The sequence below is a fragment of the Montipora foliosa genome, chromosome 7, assembly GCF_036669935.1.
Source record: "Montipora foliosa isolate CH-2021 chromosome 7, ASM3666993v2, whole genome shotgun sequence".
In the NCBI taxonomy this organism is placed as follows: domain Eukaryota; kingdom Metazoa; phylum Cnidaria; class Anthozoa; order Scleractinia; family Acroporidae; genus Montipora; species Montipora foliosa.
The window spans coordinates 24672558-24697557 of NC_090875.1; the positions used below are offsets into that span (position 1 = coordinate 24672558).

A 25000-nucleotide genomic window follows, 5' to 3' on the forward strand; every position below is an offset into this window, starting at 1 on the left:
CGCTGTTGTTGTTCGTGGTATAGCATCAATTAATGCCGCAAAACCAAATTGTTTTTGCCGCTTACGTATATGTTTGGACCAAGGCTTCAAAAAAGTTAACACTTGTAAATGGAATATGGCCTTGATCTAGCCGATAAGTGGCATCAGTAACTTAAGAGCGATGACCGATTGTACCAAGGGCAAATGATATCGAATGTTCTCCATCTGATAAGAGTGACAACCTGGTTATACAATAAAGACATGGCCGCAAACATGGTCTTGAATGTACAAGACATGAATAGAATTTACTGTTGCGAGATTTTTGTTATGGCGCTTTTAAAAGTCTAACAACGTTGAGTCCGGTTTTCCTTTCAGGTAAAGAAGGGAAAATTTTTGATGGAGAAGAAACTGAGTTTTTTTATCCGTGGTTGCTTATTATCAGCTAAGTGTTACATCCAAGTGCCGCCGCGTTTTTTTCCGCCATGACTGATGAGTTTCAAGCAATTCTGCTATATTGGCTTGATACATAGTTTGGAAAATTGCTTTTTCTTGAAAGAAAAACTTGGAAACATTCCGGCTTTTGGTACAGAAACATCGGAAGCGACAAAGCTGCGTTTGTACTGAAACCGGCGAATTTCTTCCAGCTGTTAGTTGAATCTTTCACGGGGAAGTTGGGCTCTGGCCATTTTTTCTCCTTTCACAGTTAATGCTGGCTTCAACTTACCAGATTTTTGAGTAAAAGGCTCCAAACAGCTTAAATCTCAAACCAAAATGTTTTGAACTTTCGGAACCGAGTTGAGCTGCAACGTAGCGAGCTAACTGATGATGTAGTCAGCCAGTTTCGATCATTTAGCAACCATGGAATAAAATAAGAGTTATTTATGCAGATACGTGCCTCTTCATAATTTCCTCTAGTCGTAAATATTGGTAAGGCGTCCCACTGGGATAGTTTTTATTAATGCAAATTCACGGTTTTCTTTTGTGGTAACAAACCCCGTCAGTGATTCTTAATACCTGTATTTGGTTCTTTAAACTTGGAATTGATTTACGTTGTGATAGAAGGCTTGACCATGTAATCTTATTTAGCTAAGCTCTCTTTATTCTGACCAATGGAAAAATAAAGAGCTTGGTGATGGGAGAAAATCCGCATGGTTTTAGTAATAAACAGAAATAAAAATAGCTATATCTCACTTATGCATATTAAACCAAACAATGTTGAATTTAAAGCAAAATAACTTAATTTTCGGCATTCCTCATCTCATCTTTTTCTGAGGTAAAGGCCAATAATTTTCTTGAAAACTATTTACATTTACGTGTTTTGCATTTGAGATTAACAGCTTTGCAACTGAGAGAATATGAGTTTGAATCCATTTAGTGCGAATTTAAAATCTACATGAGAGTATAAGCACACCAACAAGAGAATCTTTCTTTACAATTTCACTCCACATGAACTTATCATTTTAACCAATCGTCTAAGCAAAAAGCACTGAATATCGAAAGTGCTGGATATATTCAATGATCTTTGAGATTTTATTTGACATTTGTGCAATTGTAAATGTCGCCGCCGCCGCTTGTGTTTCGGGTCGAAGTGGTGCCGTGATGTGAGGAAAATGATTCAATAAAAAGGCAAGGTCTTGCTTGATCCAGCGACCAAAGACTCCAATTATTAGATCAGATCAATTTCGAGGAAACTGATACCTGAAAGACGTACTATTTAATTAGGCCAACCCGTCATAGTCTGTAAGGATTGAATGAGTTGCCAGTAAGTGGACCCCTTTTTATACGCAAAGGGTTCTGGGATTGTCAGGGGGCAATCATTGAAAGGTGGGTCTAAGAGAATGTATGGCAGAAACTTGTTTCGACGTCCAAAAAAAGATTTTGGAGCGAGATCAACGCTTTTTTTCGACACAGTTTTATCAGAAATCGATTTGGGCAATGTTGATACGTAGCACTTGTAAGTTTTGCTTGAATAACCGTGAAATACGCGATAAAATTTACTCGATTAAAACGTAACGAAAACCGAACAGACGGACATCTTTCTACTGTGCTCCATGTGGAGCCATCTAAACGTGATAAACATGTGACGTAAGCCAGTAACAGTCCTTAACGAACGGCAGGAAGGCCGTTACTAGAAATCATTTTACAGATTATGTTAAAGTTAAAGTTATCCCAGTGTGAATGATAACTCAGCCAGTTTAAAATAGTCTGGCCAGTATATAGAGGATATTACACGGTGGCGAGAAGATATGAATTTTATGTTCGAGCGGCAAGAACAATATCTCACGAGTGAGCGAAGCGAACGAGTGAGATATTGTTCTTGCCACGAGAACATAAAATTCATATCTTCGAGCCAACGTGTAATGTTCTTTTTATTATATGGATACTAAATATTGATAAATTCCGATTTTATTGTGTTTCAAAGTAGTCAAGTTTTAAAAATACGGCTGGGCTTTATAAAAAAGGCGGGAAAAAAAGGCGGGAATCGTGACGTCATTGAACGATACGACACTCACAAAGGTGACATACGGAAAATACGCCACTCGGGTCCCGGATGTAGTGGCGTATGGAATCTACGAGTGGTTTAGTTCCCAGTAAAACACTCTCCTCCATATAATAAAGTGGTGTATTGGATGACTGCTTTTTATTGGCAAATCGTACAGTCTATCACACCGGGTTCAAAGTGCACGATCGGTTAAGGTGGTTCTACTGGCGGAACAACATTTTTCAGCCAAGTAAAACTGAATGCGTAAGGAAAAATGCAAATTCGCTTCCGTCTTTAGCTATTCCATTGTCGATTGAAAAAGGTTTTGTAGGTCTCGATCATTTCAGTAGTAGTTCCCTAAATCATTTCTCGCTATGTTGAGATGGATTGATAAGTACATCTGCATGGTCTTAAGATGAACTTCTCTACACGGTATCAAGTGTGGAAAACTTGCTAAGGTTAAAAGTAAAATAAAGTTTACCTTAGCTTGCTGCCAGTGCTTCTTTTACATTGACCGCATGCTCAGGTTTTGCTGTTGTTGCTGTTGTTGCTGTTCGCTGATATCTGATATCTGACTGAGCAGACAGACGGGTTGAGACACCTGCGAACAAATTACAAAACACTCTATACCAATTTAAAACTTCCCGTTTTAAAATTACTGGGTTAATTTAATTCCACCATTACTTTAAACTGCTGTTTACCAAGTTTCTTCAACGTTGTTTTCTTAGTCAAGGGTAACATGTTCATCTCTTATCATGGGGCCGTACTAAAATGAAAGTTAGTGATCATTACTGAGCAAATATCTCCAGCTGAGCAAAAAAGTATATCTCGTGTATTACCATTTTTGTACCCAACTCAGGATAATCTTTGGTAAAAGGAAGAAAACAACTCAGTCAAGCCGCAACTTTAGTGTAGAGTTGTTTATTGTCTTATATCTGTGAGAAACGACTGTTGATTCAAATCTTGATATCCCTAAAATCATAGCAACGAATAAAAAGGCTTTGTGTCAAGAGAAGTGAGAGCTTCAAGACGTAAGTTTAATTTAAAAGCCGCCAACAAGTCGGAAGCTAGGCTTCAAGTTATTAAAAGTGAGGAAAATTGTTGTAATACTATCTACAATTTGCGAACAGCTCGAGGAAAAAGTAAACACGTCTTAAAACTCAAGAAAGTCACGAATCTTAAAGCAAGCAAAAAACGCCAACTATTGCGCCCTTCATTAAAAATGTGAAAGATGGGTATCTAAGAATATTTTCCGTACCAAAAAAAATTGACGAATTCCTGGTTAAATCGAGGTTTTGGATATGAAACATGTGATATTTCTTAGCCGCCTATATTAATAATTAATTGTCTCTGCATGTGCCAAATAAGTTGCGATAAAGTGGCCGATTCAGTGTCTTTAACTGTCACAATAAAGGACCAATCAAATACAATATCAACATCTTCGTGACCAAGAAGTTTTGACCAACTTCCGGGACTTTTAACTGAATGCAAATGCGAAATTTCTTTTATGAGCAATTTACAATTTTTTTGACGGACCATATTCTGATCTACGAAGACTGTAGTCTTGCAACCCAAACGCTCTACAGTTGATGCAAAAGAACAGTCATTCGGTAAAAACATGCCTGCGCACAGCTGTCGCTTTATTCCATTAACAGGCTGGTTTCTTTAATTTCTTCTAATATCGTTCAGGTCAAAAGAAAGGAAGCGCCGGGTATATACGTAAATGAAAGGGGACAGTCAATTCGTTTGGTACACACCGATATATAAAATATATCAGATCAACCCTTACGATTACCAGAAAATCGCTTTTGGTCACCAACTTCGAATTTTGCTGAAATGATAGGAAACTGACGCTCGCTACGTTTTGGTGAGCTTGTCTAGTAGTGATTGATAGTGATAGTGATTGATCCCCAGGAGTTACCGCGTTTACGCCAAAAAAAGTTTGGAAAAGTGTTCTATAGTGACTTTCGACTACTTCAACCTCAACAAGTTGAAGTCAAAATGGCAGATGCAATGGATCATGACAAGGAGTAACAGTCCCCTGTGCTCCTAATGAATCAAATGGGCACCGTTCTATTTAACGGAATATTCGTTATAACAGTGTTTTGTGACGTAGCATCGAAGTTCTTCTTCATACAGTTTACTGTGAGTGTGGTAAAAAAAAGATTATCCTTTCTTTTACTCAGATTATTTTCAGGTTTCTTTACGATTTCCCTCAAGTTTTGCTGATTAAACTGGTAAGTGTTCTTCATCCAAATATTTCTGCTGCTAATTAGAATAATTGCTTCGCGATATAACTTCATATATGTATATATGTTTTTTGAAGTGCGGGGGGGGTATGGAAGTGAGAAGTGAGAAGTGATCTTCGCACTTATATGGACAATAGACCTTATTGGAGTTGAGCCTGCAGGCACATTTCCTTTTGTTTAAAACTACATGCAAAAGAGGCTTAAGAATCAATTCGATACAAAATGACCCCTTATGCGGCAAAACCGCTGATAACTCCGACAAGGGCTATTTAAGGACGGTACCTACTATTGTTATTGCGCACACGTTCTGCGCATCTCGAGATACTCGGGTTTTCTGTCCGTGATGCTTACTAATACAGGGATATTTTTGCGCAGTTTAAAACTAACCGGAGAAAGTAGATCTTGGTAAGTATTCTTGGTATCCAAAAAGAAAACTGGTGGTAGCCTTGCATTTTTGAGAGATAATTAAGCTTCAATTTGAGAAAGAACGCCATGCATTGCTTTGTATTTTAAAGCCTTGTTAAGATCTACATCTCCTGCATAATCATAAACCGGGGCAAAAATGTCTTTGAATTAGTAGGCACCGTCCTTAAGAGATTGTGACACCTCAAAAATTTAGGTGGCTTAATGGGAATGTCTCCTCCATGTACAAAATAAATGTGTTTATTGACCTCTTTCATAATGGCAGCTAAATAAAATATTCTTTTGTTTTAATGTTAATAAGCCTTTCCAGCCTCGCAAATTTCCAAAGAATTTTTGTTTCAAAATGAGGGCAGTAGGTCTAATTAACATAAAAACAAAAATAATACCAAAGACCAATGGCCAAAGAAAAAGAGTATTTACGATAAACTGATAAAGACAAAAGAATGTAAAAGCAGTCACCATTTATGAAAGTGGTCTATACTCAACAACGTCACGGTTTTTGGTTGGTCAATGAAGAAGGCATAAATAGGTTACAGAGTGCAATACGAAAGTTGCTATGGAAACACAGCGATAGAATAATTTTATGGAGTATATAACTGTATGACCTTCCTAGCGCATTTCCTAATTTATGGTCACTCATGATGTTTTGAAAGTTCTCAAATTGTACTCGTCGACGGCTAGTGCAATAGAATCAATTTCCCTTTCAAAACTTCATACAAAAACAGAATGTACAGATACCCAGAAAACTTTTCGCTCCTTTCTCAGCACCAAAATATCATTTTCTCTTTCAACAGGAAAAGAAAACAAACAGCGGTTACAAACATTTTCATTTTATACTTGACGTTTTGTATGTTGCAGCATACATCATCAGAAGTTCTGATACGAAACGTCAAGTATAAAATGAAAATGTTTGTAACCGCTGTTTGTTTTCTTTTCCTGTTGAAATTGAAATGGCCAAAGGACAAAAGTATTTATCATTTTCTCTATTTAACCCTTTACATAAAATCTATTTTTAACACCTTTCGTGATATTTCTGTAGGGTTAGAAGAGGGTAAAACACGTTCTTTGACGTGGTATCAGTTCACAACCTAATCTCGTACCTAGATCTCATTCTGTCACTGGAAACCGTGGGAGATCTGGGTACGAGATTATTCACAACCCAGAGATACCGATCTCTCTCAATTTGTCATCACGCGACATTGTACGGTATTATTTAAATTTTGAATGCATGTCCGGCCAAATGATAGCCAATCAGATTGGGCCTGATGACCACCACAACACCTCTGATTGGACCAAAGCTGTTCTAAAAATAGATGGTTATACCGTAAACAATTGGCCGCATTGGAAACTTCTCGGTAGTGTAATTCTGAAATTGCACAGTAAGTGGTTCGAGTTTTGTTCCTTTCTTTCAGATCCATAGTTCAAACGGCTATAAACTCAGGATACAATTATGAACGCTGGTGTTAAACTAGACGTCATTAACTTGAATGAAAAAAGCTGAAAAACGTTTATTTATTGACCCATGAGACCAGGCGAACTACAAGATGGCAACAGAAAAAAAAGACTACACAATATGGCATACATAATTAAACCTAAAGCTAACAATTATAATCTCTGAGCCGGTTACATTTATAGTTTGAAAGGCTGAGATAATTGCGTAATAGGAGAGAAATATTCCAAATTCGGGAACCCTACACCCGTAAAGAGAAAGAGTATTTATGAGTATGGAGATGTAAGTTATCTTTATGCCTTGTAGAATATTGATGACATTCAGAAATAAGTAACTGAACGTAAGAATATCTATGTTTATTTCTTTGTGTTCCTGATTCGCTTCCTGTTCAGGTGTTCGTTCTAAAATAGCCTCTTCATCGAATTACTCGGCCTTTTCACCAAAGAAAATGTTCCCACGGATTTACTAATGACACGACATTTTTTAGGCATCCGCCGGAATTCACAGCCTTTTACACTAATTAAAAGATTTTAACGGAAGGTGTCCATCGACGAAAAAAATTATCAACTAAATTGGAATCTCGCCCACAGGTGATAAAAAATTACAATTTCCTCCACACAACACTGATGACAAATTCACAATGGTAATATCATGCAAAATTAGGGGTAATCAAAAGCTAAGAATCGACATTGGAAGAGTTTCAACTCCTACAGTGCCCGATTCCCTGAGAATTTGTCAGTACAAATTAAAAACAAGCCACAAACTCTTTTAACTTCCAACCATGTTCCAACCGATAAAGCAAAATTAGGAAAATTTCGTTTCTCTAATACACCTTATTCCAAAATGGCCGCCATTTAAAAATTCTTTTGTTTTTATTCAAATAAGCCCTTGATGCCTCGTTCTTAAGCTTAAAATTCAAAAGAATATTTTATCTTGAACGAGGCAACAAGGGCCAATTTGTATCCGCACAAATCAGCGGCCATTTTGGAATAAGGTGTATTGATCGACATAAAATCAAATTTCTTTTAGTGGCCTTAATTGATAGCGGAAAATTAGGCTACTTTCTTGCCCCCGCAGGGTTTTGGAGGCAACCTTAGAAGTCCCCTCGTAAAAAGGGCAGATATATATAAATTGGTAGATATTGTAGGGGTTGCTCTACAGCGGGCCGAAGGCGGTATCGGTATTGCTTAAACACGAAGAGGCGCTATATAGGGAATAGTTCCTCCCCCTGTTGAAGCTCGAGCAAGCAAAGAAATCAAAATGGCGACCAACGGTCATGATAGAAGGAACACCAGTGTGGTTGAAAACGGGACTTTGAGGTCATCATTTGAGCAAATTTCTTCAAATATAATCTTTATTTGCACCAGATCTTTTTCAGCGGTCCGTATGCCACGACGGTTGAGTGACAACTGATCTTGAGGTACCTAAGGCACCGATCCTTATATATAGCGCGTCTTCGTGTTTAAACGGGCGCGCAAGGTGGTATTGGTATTGTTCTACACGACAAAGGTGTTTTAGAAGACACGAAGTAAAAACTCGCAAGGCCAGGAGAACCAAAGTGGAGGCCCTCCTGGGGGGGGGGAAGGGGTCCTTGTTTCCTCCCTTGTTCCCTTTAAATATTTGCTTGTGTTCCCTTGTTCCCCAAATTACTTTCAAACTTGTTACCAACTTTTTCATCCCTAAAATTGTTTCAATTATTTTTTTTTCCTTGTTCCCTAAAATATTGTGACATTGTTCCCCCGTTCCCCAGTTCAAATTAGCCATGTTCTCCCGTTTCCCAAAACCCCTGAAAACCCCTGGAGGGGGGGGGGGGGCTCAAAGTGCTGTTTGGGTTAGTTACTGAAAAATCAAACATTGAAGCAGATATGATGCCTCTCGGTTGGATGGACTATGCGGGCTGCGGAGGGCGGAGTGTGGAAAATGAGGAGTGCATGGAAAACGCGGGGTGTGTGGAAAATGAATAAAAACTTAATATTGAATGTTTATTGTCTAATGATTTAGTGACAGTGATATTCTTAAAAATAGCACAATTCCTATCAAGAAAATCTTCATGTTGTCTGTTTAATGTTATTCAGTTTAAATACGAAGCAATTTTAAATAAGAAGCCAACCATTGGAATGCCTGCGGAAAGGAGAAAGACGCCCGAGGAGAAGACGCAGCCAACAGAGTAGCACGATGGTTATATATTCCACGGATTTTCTGCCCCAGTTCCGGTTCAAACCAGAGGCCAAATGTGGGATCGGATACAGTTGAGCCTTGTCCACCACCACCAGAAATGTTCCATTTGAATCCTTCAAATATTTCTTCTCAAGAGACACTGGGGCATGCTGTAATATACCCTTACAGTAGACCAAACGTTCCCTTTCGGCAAACACAGTCGGCTTTATCATACCACTCCAATTCACCTAACATTTCTTATCATGAAGCACAATTGCATGTCCGGCTCGTATCCTGCAATATACCCTCCCATTCCGACATATTCGCCGTTTTCTGGTGCACCATCATGTAGTCCCTATTCTACAAATCCACCATCGGCGGCAGGAACGTTGCACTCTGGACTCTCGCCGCATTTGTATCAACTGGTAGCTTTACTTAGCAATGTACGGAAGTTCTACAAATGTGGTGAAAATTTTGCTAACAAATTCCGTCAACCGCCATTTTACATTTTGGTAAGACATGTTGACGCCTTTCATACGATCTTAAGCGGGGGCACATGTACTGAAAACTAATACTAGTATAGGGAGTTTTTGCAACAAGAATTGAAGCAACTGAATAGAATTACGAACAAATCGATTCTTCAGTTTAGATTTGAGATAATGATCTTTTATATTTTTTTCCTCCTTTTTGGAAACTGTCATTTGCAACAGAACTCGAAGGACGGACTCTAAGCCGGCTAAAAGCAAGGTCTTTTGTTTGATCCTTGGCTGGCCGGACGGACCTTCGTCAGAAATAATTGCGAAGACCATCTGCAAGTGAGTTAGACTTTCCAGGTGTGGAAAAGACATGGTCGTAATACGGCGAGGGTGTAACCTAACCAGATTTATTTTAAAAGGTTCTCCTGTACATTCCGACAAGGTTCTCATTGAAGATAACGGGCTCGTGTCAGAATTCCTAATCTGATGCACATCAAATAAGGATTATCAGGACAAAGTTTTGACAATTTGTTTGAAAACACCATTATCCTTGTCAATTTTCTTTTTAAACGGCCAGTCTATTTCTATCTTTAAAATTAAGCCTAATCTTAATTAAAATAATATTTGGCGCAATAACAAATCAATTCTTCAGTTTAGATACCAAAATGATTTTATTGTAGTCTAATAAGCTAAGAGTGCGAGGCTGATCAATCGTACACCAGGGCCCATTGGTTGAGGACGTGCTCCGCAGATCAATTACGGTCAAGAGATAAAAGTGCACGATATTTCATTTAAAATTGGATTTCATTTTATCACTAGACCGGCAAACAACCAAAGCGGGAGAAAAGCAAGCATCATTACAGAGATTTAACGTGTCTGGTTGAAAGATCCCACTGTTCAATCTGTTTAGAAACAGTATGTTTTTGTTTGGAAATGCTAAATCATCATCAGCATGTCAGAACCATGATTGTGCAATATAGATACACTGAACAATCACTTATCTCTAAGCAGTGGGTCGGAGAACTGTTTTTGTAACTGCTGAGCTACTTCCCTTGAATCTCCTTTTCCGTTTTTTCGTGCGTGAATGTGGCACGTACTTCAAACTATGCCACGCCAAACCGTGATACCAATCTTCAGTCTATTTTGGTCAAATCAGTTAGCACATCGAACGTGTGAATTTGCACTTTACTGGCGCCAGAGCTGTCACTGAAATCAAGTTTTACAATTTCAACTTTCCTCTTTTCTAATTAAGCCAAAAAAAATGCGTCTTTGAATGGAAGTCAATAATGAGTACATTAGAGCGGATCGCGTTAGACGCGACGCACGCACATGTCAACGTTAGGAGAAGATGAAAGTTGTTAAACTCACTTGGCACCGTGAACTCCAGTCATTGGGAAAGCAATTTATTATCTATTAGAATGTGTCAAAAGGGTAGAAACCCTGGCGCTCCTTGATTCATGGACAACTGTAGAGGGTGCCCCCCGACAGAGAATTCAAGTTACAAAAGACATACAAACTAGGATTTCGCAAGCATGGAAAACATAATGCCATACAGCTTTTGCATAGTCTCATTTTAAAAGAACGTTCGTCTAGTTAATTGTTAGTTTTACCATTAGGTATTCTGAAAATTTCAAAGGATTTAATCGGCCGATTGGAACCGAAAGAGAGTCCGCTTCTGCTAATTTTCATCACCCTATAGTGTCACACTCTTGCTGGATTTCGAAAAAAAGGTTCAGCAAAATAAACATCGAGACTAATTTAGATGATGTTTCCTCACTGTAATTGTTTTATTCTTGTTCAAGACATAAGAATGTGAAGTACTTTTCAGTCAACCCTCAAGCGACTAATTGTGTTTTTAAGGATTATTATCACTTCCAGTGAAGGGAGCAAATCCTGCAAATCTAATCAATTGTTTGTTCAGTTATATTTAGTCTATACACTTTTCTGACCTTTTCTTGCAACACAAATAAACAATTGAGTCATTACTAACCTTGAGGAATGCCGAAGCGGCTTGTCAAGAGATGCAATATCTTTCCAAGCTGTTAATGCGCGCGCCCACAAATTTGCCAAGTGCTATTTCAGAAATTTACACCCATATCAGTGTTGACCGTATTTTATTGATTCATCGTGTTGATACTGCAATGCCAAGTGTTCCGATACCATAATCCTTTTATCTCCTATTAGAGTTCTAGAGGTCAGCTTTCTTGTTCCGTAGAGCAAAGAAAGAGCTGTACGGTGTGCCACGCGCAAAATCTTCAAAGACTGTTCTTCACTTTCTTTTATTTAGAAAGAATTAAGTAGCTACAAACGCCTATCAAAAAGCTGAAAAGCTCAGTTTTCAGCACGAAGCATTTGTTTATTGATATAATCTAAGAATTTTCTTAACTTGAGGTAAGGACCGTCCCGGAGGACCGTAAGGTCGGTGCGGAAACGCGGTTAATTAACATGGAGTGAGGATGGCTTTCTTAATTTGGAATGGAAGGAACAATGAAACACCTTTCTCGTTTTCTATTCGCATGATATTCTAGCTTTCCGTCCATGTATTTCAGTTTATCACTGTTTTTACCTTTCCTTGTTAGTACACAGAGCAAACAAATCCTCCTCAACTGATTTTCTTTTTGAGAAGACAAATCAGGATGATACTCGAATGATCTTTGATGAAACCACATCACATATTGTATTTACAGATATACAGATAACTTTGCTAGAAAGAGATATTACAATTATTTCCTGGGGTTGGGCGTTCGAAAATAACCCGCCTAATTGAACCAATTACGAAGTTAATAGCACGTCCTTAAACTAGAACATTTTGACCATTTTAATTGGCAATAGATGAGTCTATTGTTTTATAATCCGGAAAGTTCAATTCATGCTTTTCATTACACAGCGCGCAAAACATCAAATCAAACGACCGATTCAATGGGATTCGACCTATATATAAGAACCCTTTTGTCTGTTACCAAAACACACGAAAAGCGTTAAATTTCTGCGATCCAATAGCGCAAGTTAAAGGTAGTCAATCGTGCTCGTATTAATGAGCTTCTAACATCTTATCGATAATTACAACATTTATCTGACTGAAGCAGCCCTTGAATCTGAAATTCAATTCGTAGGTGATTTTGCACTGATAAGAGCTCTAATTCTCGATTCGTGAAAGCCGCGCTAGAAAAACATCGAACTGCCACTTTTTGGTCGGAAACTTAACTCTGATTATTGTGCAAGAGTTTCTCAGTCAAACACCGCGGCTTATACACTTTGTTGTCGCTTCTTCGGCCTCAAGAAAACTGTCGGAAGATTTTGAACATCAAATAGGACTCTATAAAAGTATTATGGTGATGGTGTGAAGAGTTCTATACAAGGCGGTCTAATCAGTTAATCAAACAAGACAGCAGTCTCCTTGAGGGCAAAGTGATCTCACGAGGATTTCTGTGCAACTTTCCGGCGAGGTAAGTAAAGCTGTTTTCTTCTCTCAGGTAAAAAGTCCGGACACCGGCTACGAGTTGGCCCGACAAACGCACTTTTCTAAGTACTTAGACATAGCAACAAAGAAACTTAGTGAAGGACTGCTTTTCGCCACTTTTCTAGTCAAACACTCAAAATGAAATAAAATAGAAATGATTTTTAAAAAGCTGCTATGAGGCAAGGAGTTTCAGTTTTGTAAAAAAGACTTTCAAAGAAATATAAGGGCCGGTGTCCTTCACGCAAACACAATGGGTTTCTGCAAATGTATATCACTGCACGAAATAGTAATGTACGTATTTCATCAAACCATAAATATGCGGAGGAAATAACGTGTGGCTTTTCGCGGTGGACTGTCAAGAACTAATTTTGTAAGGTTTCACGTCACTTTGTTCCTTATTGAAATAATCATTTTGAAGCCAGTGTTTTATCAATAAAGGAAATGAAAGGCAAGTTCCAAAAGTAAGATGAGTATATTTGGCGATTTTTTGTTAGCTTGTGAGTTTATTTCAATTCACAACAGATGTGAAAGATTCACTTCTGGTCAAGAGAAAAGCGGCAATGAACAGCTAACTGAAGAAGTTCGCCAAAAACCCAAAAAGAAGAACCGGCATGTGTTATAGATTATCTTAACCGTCGTGGGCGGCAATGTTTTACGATTTCCTTGGACTGAATCAGAAAAAAAAAAAAGGAAAACGAACTACACCGTACAGTATGAAAAATAAGATCATGGGAAATATAATAAGCAAGCACTGCTGGGAAGTATTTATTTTGTTGAGCTACAAACTTAAAAAGAACCTATACAGAAAAAACGAACTGATCACGAGCTCAGTATCGGCCTTCCTTTCAGAATTACAATGATCATAAACCACTAACCAAAAATTAAAAGTCGAGAATTTTCGAAAGACTTAAACATCAAAAGAGATAAGAACGAAGTGAAATTGGAAAAAAGTTAATTTGTATACTTCAGCTTTTAGTCGGTAAGTGCATCCGTTTTTTTTTTCAGTGTATATTAGTCGTTGAATCAGGAAACAGTGTCAAAGCAAGATTTTTCATATTCATCGATAGATCGAAGACTCAATGTACATAGCAGCTGAATCAGGGTTCGATTGACAGGTTTTGGCAGTTCTCAGGGGATGGAACACGGCTTATTGCATTCTGATTGGTTGTCGTTATAAAAGCACCTGTGGGCCGCTGGGTATGGCTTGTGTATCTCACAGAAATTTTTAAGACTTGAGTCAGGAGCCTCCCAAAAATTATCAAAAAATTGGAGAATGATAATGTTCATTTTTTCTTAAAAGGCCTGTTATTAACACTGAGTCCGTCAAATATAGCCACCTTTTCAAAAATTATTCATTGGTGATGTAATTCTGTGGCGGGGGAATAGAACCTATCGACACGCAACAGCATCTATACAACGGAGGAAATTAATTTAAAATGCCTTCCTCCTCAGAATGTGACAGATTGCGATCTTTTTGGCCGATTTATATTCGGGCAAAATGTAATGATGGGAAAAGCCGGAAAATTTTAAAATCGACTAAAAGCGCAATCACTTTTTTCCTCTAGAAAGGAAATAATTAGTGTCATGTACGTGCACTTCAGTAGTGAACTTGAAATGGAGTTGGCTTAGTCAGTCATTCAAAGAACTTGATAAGGAATTGAGAAGTCGTAAATTAAAAGTTATGATCTCTTGCCAGGGAGTTTTTAGTATGCCTTCAGTCGCTAATGCAGTCTTTCTGCTCTCTTCCCTGAGGCACGAGTTTTTAACGTTGCCGGCTGCTTGACATTGTCAACGATGTTGAACTTCATGCTAACTTGAATGGCCTTAGAATAAAGACAACTGTAAAATTGTCTTGCAATTTCCCTACCTAGGTTAGATCATATCTGTGCTTTCGCGGTTAAGCGTTTAAAATTTAAATGGCGATTCAGTAAGCGCACCAGAGTACGGATGGGTGCACAAAGCTGGTTGGCAGAGATCACTCACGTTTTCGGTGCTTCACAGAAGGGATATTAGTTAAACAAAAAGGACTTCTTTGAGGCCAAAAAAAAAACACCTCTGAGTTGTCTCATATCAATGGGATAGTGCAGGCGTGGCTCTTTTTGGGTTAGGAAGGCACAGGTACCTTCTCGAAACACCCGTTTTTAGTATCTTCGCACATTCAGGTCTAATGTAAAAGCCATTTTCCCGTTCATTTGAATGTCTTGGAGCAAACGTCTACAGATTCTTACCTCTTATCAAGAAAGCTGGTTTGGCAAATCTTTCCAGTGAAAAGTTGATTGAACCTAGCAAGCTTTTGGTTAGTTTTTGTTTATCTGTAGAGAAGAGGAAAAAGAACCCGTGTCATTTGTTACTCAGGGAAGTATAAAGACATCTGAAGTAGTTTCCATTGCTGAATCAGGAGTTTACTTAGTGGTGTATTTACAGTATAACGATATCGCGCCTATGTGTATCATAAAATATCAACAACAACAACTTGGAAAAATCCGAGTGCTTCAAAGAGGAATGTAACCTATAATCAACCGATTACCAGTTGGGAAAAAAAACTCGAGTGCTCCCCGGCGAACAGGAGTCAAACCGATGACTTCGTGATCGGAGAACGAGGACGAGGACGACTATGAGTTTTCCGTACTGAGCATGCGCATAAGGTTTGGAGGTTGACATTTTTCGAAGTGCGCGTGCTCAGAACGGAAAACTCGTACTCGTCTTCCGATCTAAAGGTCCCCCAATAATGTGACGACGTCTGGTCAAAATTTCTTTGTCCACGAGCGGGCTGACAACGATTTTCCCGCTTGCGTGGCAGTGTAATCGTATACTGCGCTGGCTGCGCGCGCTAGTGAAGTCGTACTCGAATCTAAAGCTCTCTCTTTAATAATAAGTGTAACGAGAACGATGAAGATGACAAATGATTTAGCACCACTAATCGAGGTCACCTCACCTCACTAATCGAGGTCTAACTACACCTCACTAATCGCCTCACTAGCACCTTACTAGTCGAACTTAGCACCTCAAAGGCTAACCGAGGTCTTACTACAAATCAAACGAACTCAACTGAAATCAACGAGTCCCTCCCGGTGGTTTTGGGGAAGAGGGGAACATGGCTAATTTGAACTGGGGAACAGGAGAAAAATGGCCAAATATCTTAGGGAACAAAGGAACATAAACAATTTTAAGGATAAAAAAAGCTGAGAACTAATCCCGAAAGTAATTCGGGAATAAGGAACACAAGCAAATAATTACTGGGAACAAGGGAACAAGAATCTCCCCCTTTCCCCCTTGGGGGGACTCGTCAATGAAGTGTTGGTTTTTGAGGCAAGGAGAGAGCTGTTATGCCCGAGAACTTTCAAAGAGGAGGTGAAAACCAACAAAATCAACCCAAAATTGATGTCATCCCCCGAGGATCTGGACACGGGTCGCGGTACTGAGAGGCGCACGCTCTCCTCAGTCCACTTTCTACCCATGCAAAACGTTTGACGCGATCAACGAAAAATGACGGGATTTCTCTTCACAAAATTGATGTTCTAATCATGAACAGAAATAACATTGTGACACAACTGGAAAAATCATATACGACCAAACATCAAAACTTAGCAAAGTTAAGCTTTCATCACTCTTCTCGTCAAATTTCAGGTGTATGCAGAGGAGAGTACGTTAATTGAAAATAAATGATGCCAGAAAAGACCATGACAAATTAATTTCGGAAAAACACAGTTGGTAAAGAAATTGAAAGATCCATCTCTAGAATCCGAACATTGCATAATTTTACGTAATCCTAAAGCCAATTATCTTGAATTGCTTGGTTAAAAATGTCAAAGCAAATGTAAGCACTGTTAATTTGATCTGTTTAATGAAATAAAATTTGGATTTGTTGATCACTTACGAAAATAAGTCTAGCAATTCGAAAGGTTATCTTTTTGGATTAAGAGCTTAGTTTTTCCTTCACGATCCTTGCGGCTATTAGCTATCGAGAAATCCACAACTGAACAACCACACACAACATCAGCATTTTTTTCTTTAAATTTAAACCTGAGCTGTGACTTTGTAATAAAAATGTAAAGTATTTTTGGTAAAACAAACTATCCGAATTGCTCGTTTCATAAAATACCTTGGCCACTAATTCAGAAGGTGGTTACTTTTGTGTATGGAACCTGAAAAGTTCTTTGGTTTTTTTTTTTTTTGAGGAAATTGCTAAAAAAAAATTCTGTTTTCTGTGGTGACCTGAGGATAGTCAACACCAGTCTTTATCCAATTTCATGGAAATGTCGATCCTGTGCTTCAGGAAATATGATCCGATTCAATTAGTTCGCCAGTTGCCTGAGGGCGAAGTTGTACTAAAAGCCTACCAGCCGTTCCATTAGAACGATCTGTCTGCAGCATTATTTTGCTAATTACGGTAACAACCCAATTTTTTTTGCATGTAAACCAAGACCTGTCTCGTGCCATCAATTTAAAAGAAAACTCACGTTATTTTAGGGTGTTTAGGGAAACTTCTTAGTTAATCACGAGTTTAAAACTTGAAAATGGTAATAATGGAATTCCGAGTTTACTGATAAAATTACCGTTACATAACAAACAAGATGATTCTGTGCAAAAACGACCTTTATCCAGGCGATTTGCTATAAACTTGAAAAACGTCGGGCCGACTTTTTTCAAGATTACTCAAAATGAAATCCGTTCAATCTTGTCCATTTGTGTCCGTCCATGCTGCTCTTCCATTTTGCTGTATTTTGTTTATGTTGTTCAACAGTTCTAAGTGGTTATTGCAAAGTTTCAGTCTACCTTTTTTTGGTATAATTACATCATTTTGCGTGACATAGCTCCTTTAAACAGCGCGATGATTGTATCCTAAAACTATGTAATCATAAACTTACAGATATCAGAAGAACTTATCCGCTCCTACAGATTCTTCTCTGAGTGTTACTTCTCCGGCTTTACCTCTCTTCAAAGCTTCAAAGCTTACTTTTCTTCTTCTTCAAACCATTTACGATTGTAGTGGTCTTTAGTATTACGTCTGTTGTAAACCAATTAACCAAACATCTGGCAGCGCTATATCATTATATCATTATATCATTATATCATCATTTTTCATTACAATGTCATGACAATAGCCGTTAGGGAGTCAATACATGCAGAACTTATCGTTTTTAGTTGCCATTAAAGAGAGACGTTAGCCGAGCTGTAAATTTCTAGTTCCAAAATTTAAAGTACAATATCATCGGCTTCGTGCACAATATAGGAATGAACAGAAGGACTGAAATCAGTTTGACTATTTCGAACAAAATATCACTCAGACGCGTACATAATGGAGTGCTTTATTTCATGCTAGGCGCGTTATCTTTTTCCAATACTAGTGGAAATGAATGAAAAAGAAGGCACAAATAGCACAGATTTTGGTACTCGCCTAATGCCCAATGTAATCATTTAAGGCTCAGCTTTGGAGGAACTCCATAACAAAACATCATTTTTAGCACACAATACTTATTGGACTTCTCCAGTAGTTTTGAATTATCAGCCAGGATAAATCAAGCAAGCCGGCGGTCGGTATTTAAAAAAAAAACGTGATAGATATACCTTTATTTAAACACGATAATGTTTAAAGCTGTATAAGCTTATGGGGTCGTGTCAGTCCTAAAGAACTCGGTTTAAATTAAAGGTTACATAAGAAGAGGATAATGTGGCAACTTGTGAAACAGCGTTCAATGCTTTCCTCATTTTAGATTCGTAGATATCGGATTGAAACTGAGCAAACCGAATAAAGTGTGTGCAAGCCGCGCGCAGACTAGAAACAAGATGTATGGTGTCTGGGTATCAGTCGGCATAAGAAATACCGTAAATAAATCTCTATTTACAAAAAAGACGCTGGAAGGTTAGCACTAATTTTTAAGCAAGAGTTCGAAAGTTAAGGTCTAGTCATAGGTTCGATAATATTTGCAGAAATAAAAATGCTTCATTTCGTTGTTAGCATTTTTCACATTAGCATTTTCTATTTATTATAAATTCAGCTTCCATCGCTTTGTTTTCTACTAACCGATGATGGCAGAGGTTTCTGTCGAAACCTGTTTTACAACATTTGCAGGGTTGTGGCATGCAATTTCCTGACGAGCATGAAAACTATACTTGGCCTTATCTCAGCTTTACAATATCGTCCAAGGGTCGCTCTCTTACGGAGCTACAACTCAAAAAGGTTTTGTCCATTTCAGCTCTAATTTTATTTTAATACAATTCGATGTACAAAACTGTCTTTTTTCAATTTTTTTGACGTGTTTTGATTTTATACCATACTTTGTCTAAATTCCCGGTCCAAAACATTACTGTTTTTCAACTTTGATATAAGATAAAGAATGCAAAACGTAAATTATCAAAAATCGCCGACAGCGTTTAGCTGAAAATTTACCTCAAAATCGATTGCTTAAGAAAATTTCAGAGAATTTTAAAATCCCTTATAGCTTAATTTTGAATGGGACTACTTGTTTTTGCTTTGAAAACCTGCCATAGAAAGAATAACGTTTAAACAAACGAATACTTTTTTGGATTCAAAACTACATTTGAGGAGCATTAAAATGATGTTTAATTCATTCTCATAGCAGAAATACTGGCGAAATAGGAACGTTTTAGAAACTGAAACCTCGAAGCTATAACGAGACCTTAATATTTATCATATTGTATACAATTTTAACGCCTTTTTTTTTCAGATTTTAGTTTGCTGAAGGAGCCTGTGTTCTTTAAGACGGGATGAATACAATGACCGAAACGCCTTACTCGAGAAACAGTTCTTTCCTGGAAAGCAACGCTACCAAACTTAAGAAATATAAAATGATACCAGCAAAAGGTGAGCCTAAGCTCGAGTCTTCGCTTAAAGTGCTACTATGATCAAAAAAATCACTTCTTTTTTCTTCAGATTTTGAAAGTTTGATTGCTCAACACTTGATTGGCAAAATTTTAAGCTTTGATTTTTATTCAAAGGCTATTTACTTTGAGTGTAAGTTTTGGAATAAACGGTCCGCCATTACTCTCGTCCCAAACTGACCAATTGGACCTCAGAGGGTTGGATCAAAAGTGACGTCATTTACACACTAGCTTAAAATTTCAGCTTGTAAACCCAGCTTATTATATACGGACAAGGAAAGGAAAGGAACTTTATTTAAGTGTCTAGTCGTTCTAGCGCTGGAGCGCTAATTGGGGACACTGTAAACTGAAATGAACAATGAAAGTAAATCAAGTCAAATGTTGGTTTTTGAGGAGAGGGGAAACTGGAGTGCCCGGAGAAAACCTCTCGGCTTAAAAGTCTGAAAGCCCGAAACTCCGTGCTGCATATTAATTCAGCCGCGTACACACGCATTGCATTCTTAAACTATTGAGTCTTTGACCTCATTTTCTCCTTGATCCAGCTCTCTCTCAAGATTTTAAAATTAGTAACGGTGAACCATTAAACAGGAAAATTCCAGTTAAAATAAACAGGTGTCTTTTTGAAATCAAGGCTTAAAACTTCGATCAGTTACTGTTTAGTTAACATAGTTTTGAAATCCAAAGAAAAATAAAATTTGTTTTTGTGGTCATAGTAGCACTTTAGGAAGACATAAGCGGGTACTGGAAGATCTCCTACTTGTTTAAGTTCACTGGCTTTATTGTTGTGAACAGGTGGTTGACTTTGGTTTAGACTCGACGGTACACTTTGTAACTTTTAACCCTGTTCACAAAGAAAGTGCCCTGTTGGTGCCTTGACTAACAACAAACTTTTTGAAATACCAAGGACAAGGATATAAAGCGGATCTATTTTGTCACGATGACTCTACCCTGCAAGCAGAGGTCCTTCGATCTTTCTAGATAAATCTGGAACAGGAAGAGTCACTATCAAGGAAGATCGATGGGCCCCTACTAGCAGCACTTAAGTAGCAGGATATGACAACTCCGGCATACACCGAAAAAAAATGCCTCTCTCTCTCTCAAACCGTGAATTCTCATTTTATCCATTGATTAACAGGCCCAAATGAAACTCTATCGTTAAATGTATAGATTGCTTTAAATTAAGGGAAAGATTTGTATTGAAATCCACTACGGTGATTATTGAGGGGTGAAAGTCTGTAGTGTGCTGTTCGGACGCGCCTCAAGAGTCTTTCCTCCGGTTAAATTAAAGGAACTGTGCTTTTTAAATCACAGGTGACGAGCCAAATTTATTTGATGAAGGTTTTTTCGACCCAAAAGCCGATGTCGTTCCTCTTGTGCTGGCTGTGTTAATCGTCTTCATCAATACTTTCGTTCTGGTGTTAATATTTCGTAAAAGATATCTACGATCAAATACCAACCTCCTACTGTGCAGCCTGGCAGTGTCTGACCTCCTAACAGGCCTGGCGTCCGTGCCACTCTTTATCACGTGTAACATCATCCGTCAATCAGCAATTTGCATCATGGAGGAGATGATGTCACGCTTCATTTCCGCTTCGATTGTGTGTCACTTGATGTCTGTAACAATGGACAGGTAAACCATTAAATAAGCTGCATTGGTTAAGAAAGATTGTTTGTGCTCAAGCGGTCTCGACTGAGTGATATAAGCAAAATCAAGTAGGTTACTTGAAGGTGGCTCACACCAGGCTCGACAATTCTGAGTTAATGTCTCATTAGAAAATTTAACTCTACAACACTGTTTCACATAAAGACAATGTTATGGTGCCATGTGAAACACCAATCATTGCTTAAGAAGATGTATTTATTAATGTGACGTAATAGGTTACTATGGCAACAAAAGGGCAATCTAAAAACACCCTATATCGTTATTGATGGCTCGTATCTTAAAAACTATATCCCGAGTTAAATAGACAATTCTTAGATGTTGATTCATAGCCACCTTGACAGTTGAAAAAATTTAAGTTGGCTCTGAATCCACCCCTTTAGAATTCAATTGTTGAAACTGGTGTGAGCCGCCTTAAGCAAATGATGGCAGATCTTGACAAAAAATGAGCCAATAAAAAAGCAAAGCGAAGACATGCTCTCGGTGCTAAACAAAGGAAAATGATAGGGAGCAAATCGAAATTTATTTTTTTTTTGGCAACTGATTGGTTGAGCAGCGTGGTGCGAGATTTCTAAGCCAATCTCTTTATAAGTCATGTATTCGTTTTTTGCTAGCAAGACTAGTTCAGTGTCAGTTTCTCCAATCGTTCATTCATTTTAATCCTTTTTGTTTCACTTCAGATACCTTGCCATAATGCACCCATTACGCTATTCTTCTATAGTCACACGAGCGAAATGCACCATGGTAGTCCTGTTCATCTGGTTATTATCACCAATTATTGCACTGGTCCAGTTGTCGTGGCTTATTCCATATCAACAACACGTGGAAGCTGAACCAAGCGCCGTTACACTACAGGCAGAAAGCATCTATGACGTCATATTCCTCGCCCTATTTTTTCTCTGTCCGATAGTTTTCATGATCTTTACTTATGCAAGGATTGTTCTTGAAATCGCGCGTCAAAGTCGAAATATCCACCAAAATCACTGCCCAACTTTCTCAAAAACCAGAAGTAGAAGTCGACACGAGCGCAAAGCGTTCGCGATTTTTGCAGCCATGTTGTTAACGTACACACTATGCTGGCTCCCGTACTTTAGTATACGAAGATTTAAATTCTCTGACCTCCCTATACCACTTATATATGTCATATTTTGGTTACGCTACCTGGTATCACTTCTAAATCCTTGTTTTTACATCCTTGGCAAGCAAGACTTTCGAAAGGCCATCTGTGAGAATCAGGTGAAGCTGGACGTATATTGAATCTGAAGGTGTCTAAGGAAGAAAAACAGAACTTTTAATCAATCTTTATGCAAAATCGGCAAAGTATGCAGTTAATGCTGCATTATGACTTTTCAAAATAGGTTTCTATTACGTAGCTTTTTGTCTGAGTGCCGTAAATCAACGCTATAGAGCGTTTTCACATGACGTCACGCCAGGCATGTTTGCAAAACCCAAAACAAAGAAACGGCGGCCATATTGGTGTACCAAACTAATCCCTGGGGAATTGGACTCTATTTTTATGAAAATAGTTTCTTTTGTTTCGTCAAATTAGCATCCATTCTAATCAAGCGAGTGAAAACGCTCTATAGAGCGTTTCATTCTCGTGACCAGTAGCCATATCGGATTACTGAAACAAAATAAAGCATCTGCACAAAAATATAATTCAATTCCCAAAGGATTAGTTTGGTACACCATCAAAATCATGGCCGCCATTTTTTTGTTGTGGAACACCAACATGGCCGCCGTGACGTCACGTGAAAACGGCTTTTTTTTTTGGCTAATTTATTTGGACAAACGGGCCCAAGTTGTTCAACATTCAAGACCGCGCGCGGTTGTAGGATACGGCATTAAAATTTTTCTCCCCAGTCCCCCGAATTACGTCACCAGATCACCTGGCAGTTGTTCGAAGGGTGGATAGCGCTATCCACCAGATAAATCAACATCCATTGGACAAATCAATTGGTTTTGCTGGTGTTTATCCGCTGGATAGTGATTTTTTCGGTGGAGAGCCTTATCCGCCTTTTGAACAACTGAAGCCATGTGGTTTGCAACCACAGATAACAATGCTGCAATGTACAATAGACCTAATCGGCTAACTCAATGTTGTACCCAATTCAAATCTCCCGAGATTAAGATTCTTTGTGTATTGTATTTGCATGATAATGTAGCATTCATATTTAAATGATATGGAAATACCTTAAACAAAACGTTTTATTCCCAAAGGGTTTGAATTGGGTACAACATTGAGTTAGCCGATTAGGTCTATTGCTGGTGAACGAACAATAGGAGCTAATGAGAGATCTTTTGTTTTCGTCCACCAATATGGCGGCTATGTCGTAACGACCAAGTCCCTTCAAAAAATTCTGCAGCCGCGAAAAGCGCGGGAAACTAGTATAAATACTAGTTATAGCTGTCGCTAAAGTGCCAACGAGGCAAGCTTGCGTGATCTGGCGGCTGCAAACATCACGCGGCGTACTCGTGCGGCACTCTCATTGGTTATCGCTACGGTCAACATTTCATCGCTTTGGTCTACATTACACTCAAATTTGAAGCGCTTCTGAGATTTCGTCCGCCTAAAAATCTTCTCGCGGCTCTATAAGCTGCCGCCTCGCCAGGCCCTCTGTCTTCAGAAGGCCTGACTCGTTGGCAATAACGTAAGCTCATTGTAAGGCAAGGCTGTGGCTTGTAAATACTGTTATGTTTATAGAGAGATTGCTTACAGAAAACATACTCTGACTTGTAACAACCGTAATTAAACAAAAAAAACATGATCCCGTGATCAACAGCCATGTTTTACAACGAAAACAAAAGGAAGCGTTTGCATAATAATAGAGTTAAATTCCCGGAGGATTTGGTCGGGGCACCAACATGGCCGACTTTTCTTTGTTTAGGGGCACCAACACGGCAGTCGTGACGTCATTGCTGCACGTGCACAGAAAATTCACTTTTGCCGTCTTTGTGATTTTTTCAGCAACAACCGGCAAATTGGTGGTTTTGTGGAAAAACTAAGGAAATATCATTCTGTTGCTTAAATCCTCATTCTTTACTTGAACGCTTTTTGAGTATTTTGATTCAGCTCCAGACTTGTTCACCCTTTGAGTGTGATTATTCGTAACAAAATGGAATTACAACGTGAATGGTTGCAGCCTCGCTAAAATTTTTTGCAGCGAGAAAACCTGACTAGTCTAGTCTCAACAAACAAAAACCTTTACTTTTTACCTGCATTCCATGAAGACCAAATGCCATTTCCTCTAACCTCTGACAGTTTTAACGTTCATGTTCTGCGTACTGAGAGAAAGCAATTCTCGCGCTCTCGTTGAATATTGGTTATTCATCGATAAGACAATATTGTTTCCCGTCTTTCCTTCACCATCTATGGCATTTCAAAACCTAGAAAAACACCACAAGATTAGTAAGTTATTTTTCTCGCTTTCTGGTGCTCTTCTTTTTTTTGAAACAACGCCATACGCTTAATAAACAGTAACATATATACCTCGCTACCGGCCGCCATAAACCGTACATGGGTGATCTCATTCACCGTTTTTGCCGGCTGCTCCGCTACAACGCAGGCACAAAGTTTTCGCGCTATTTTCATTCAATCATTTGATTGGCATAATTGATTGACACTTGGTTTGTTTTCTGCTTTGAATGCCCTTTCGTCTCCGGATTTTTTTTAGCTATTTTCGATGAAAATTGGTAATCGGTTATTAAACTTGAAATAAACATTACGATGATATCAGTAATCACAGCCACTGGAGATACAATCAATTCCTCGAAAATCCTTACAACTTTGGATCAGTATTCATCGCTTAAATTGATACGCA

General features: G+C 38.5%; 2 protein-coding genes and 1 long non-coding RNA gene across 9 annotated transcripts in view; 2 read left to right on the top strand and 1 right to left on the bottom strand.

Moving 5' to 3' along the window:
* LOC138011510 (histamine H2 receptor-like) overlaps nt 1-25000 on the bottom strand; it is a 31002-nt gene that overhangs the window by 5316 nt on the left and 686 nt on the right. For 2 of the 7 annotated variants that reach the window (XM_068858546.1, XM_068858545.1), the window contains exons 2-6: nt 24396-24566; nt 22341-22448; nt 20977-21133; nt 14905-14988; nt 2943-3062 (exon numbers count right to left, since the gene is read on the bottom strand). The gene's annotated coding sequence lies outside the window, so the exon portion shown is untranslated. Of the gene's footprint in view, nt 1-703; nt 831-2942; nt 3063-11206; nt 11227-14904; nt 14989-17544; nt 17667-20976; nt 21134-22340; nt 22449-24395; nt 24567-24669; nt 24721-25000 lie in introns of those variants that run through there. The other 5 variants (XM_068858547.1, XM_068858548.1, XM_068858549.1 and 2 more) reach the window with 5 other exon arrangements.
* LOC138010726 (uncharacterized) lies at nt 3964-7221 on the top strand. Its single transcript, XR_011124537.1, has 3 exons — nt 3964-4071; nt 4648-4698; nt 6546-7221. It is a non-coding gene; the product is annotated as an uncharacterized lncRNA (long non-coding RNA).
* LOC138011511 (histamine H2 receptor-like) lies at nt 12204-23324 on the top strand. The gene is made up of 4 exons (XM_068858552.1): nt 12204-12662; nt 19366-19502; nt 20831-21149; nt 21860-23324. Exons 2-4 carry the CDS (start codon nt 19406-19408, stop codon nt 22434-22436), a joined length of 993 nt encoding a protein of 330 aa, XP_068714653.1. The 5' UTR covers nt 12204-12662; nt 19366-19405; the 3' UTR covers nt 22437-23324.

Excerpts from the sequence above, each read along its gene's own strand:
- LOC138011511 (XM_068858552.1), top strand. The coding sequence starts at position 19,406 with ATGAATACAATGACCGAAACGCCTTACTCGAGAAACAGTTCTTTCCTG. Across the intron at positions 19,503-20,830 it reads TAAAATGATACCAGCAAAAG|GTGACGAGCCAAATTTATTT; the intron begins GTGAGCCTAAGC and ends TTTAAATCACAG. Across the intron at positions 21,150-21,859 it reads ATGTCTGTAACAATGGACAG|ATACCTTGCCATAATGCACC; the intron begins GTAAACCATTAA and ends GTTTCACTTCAG.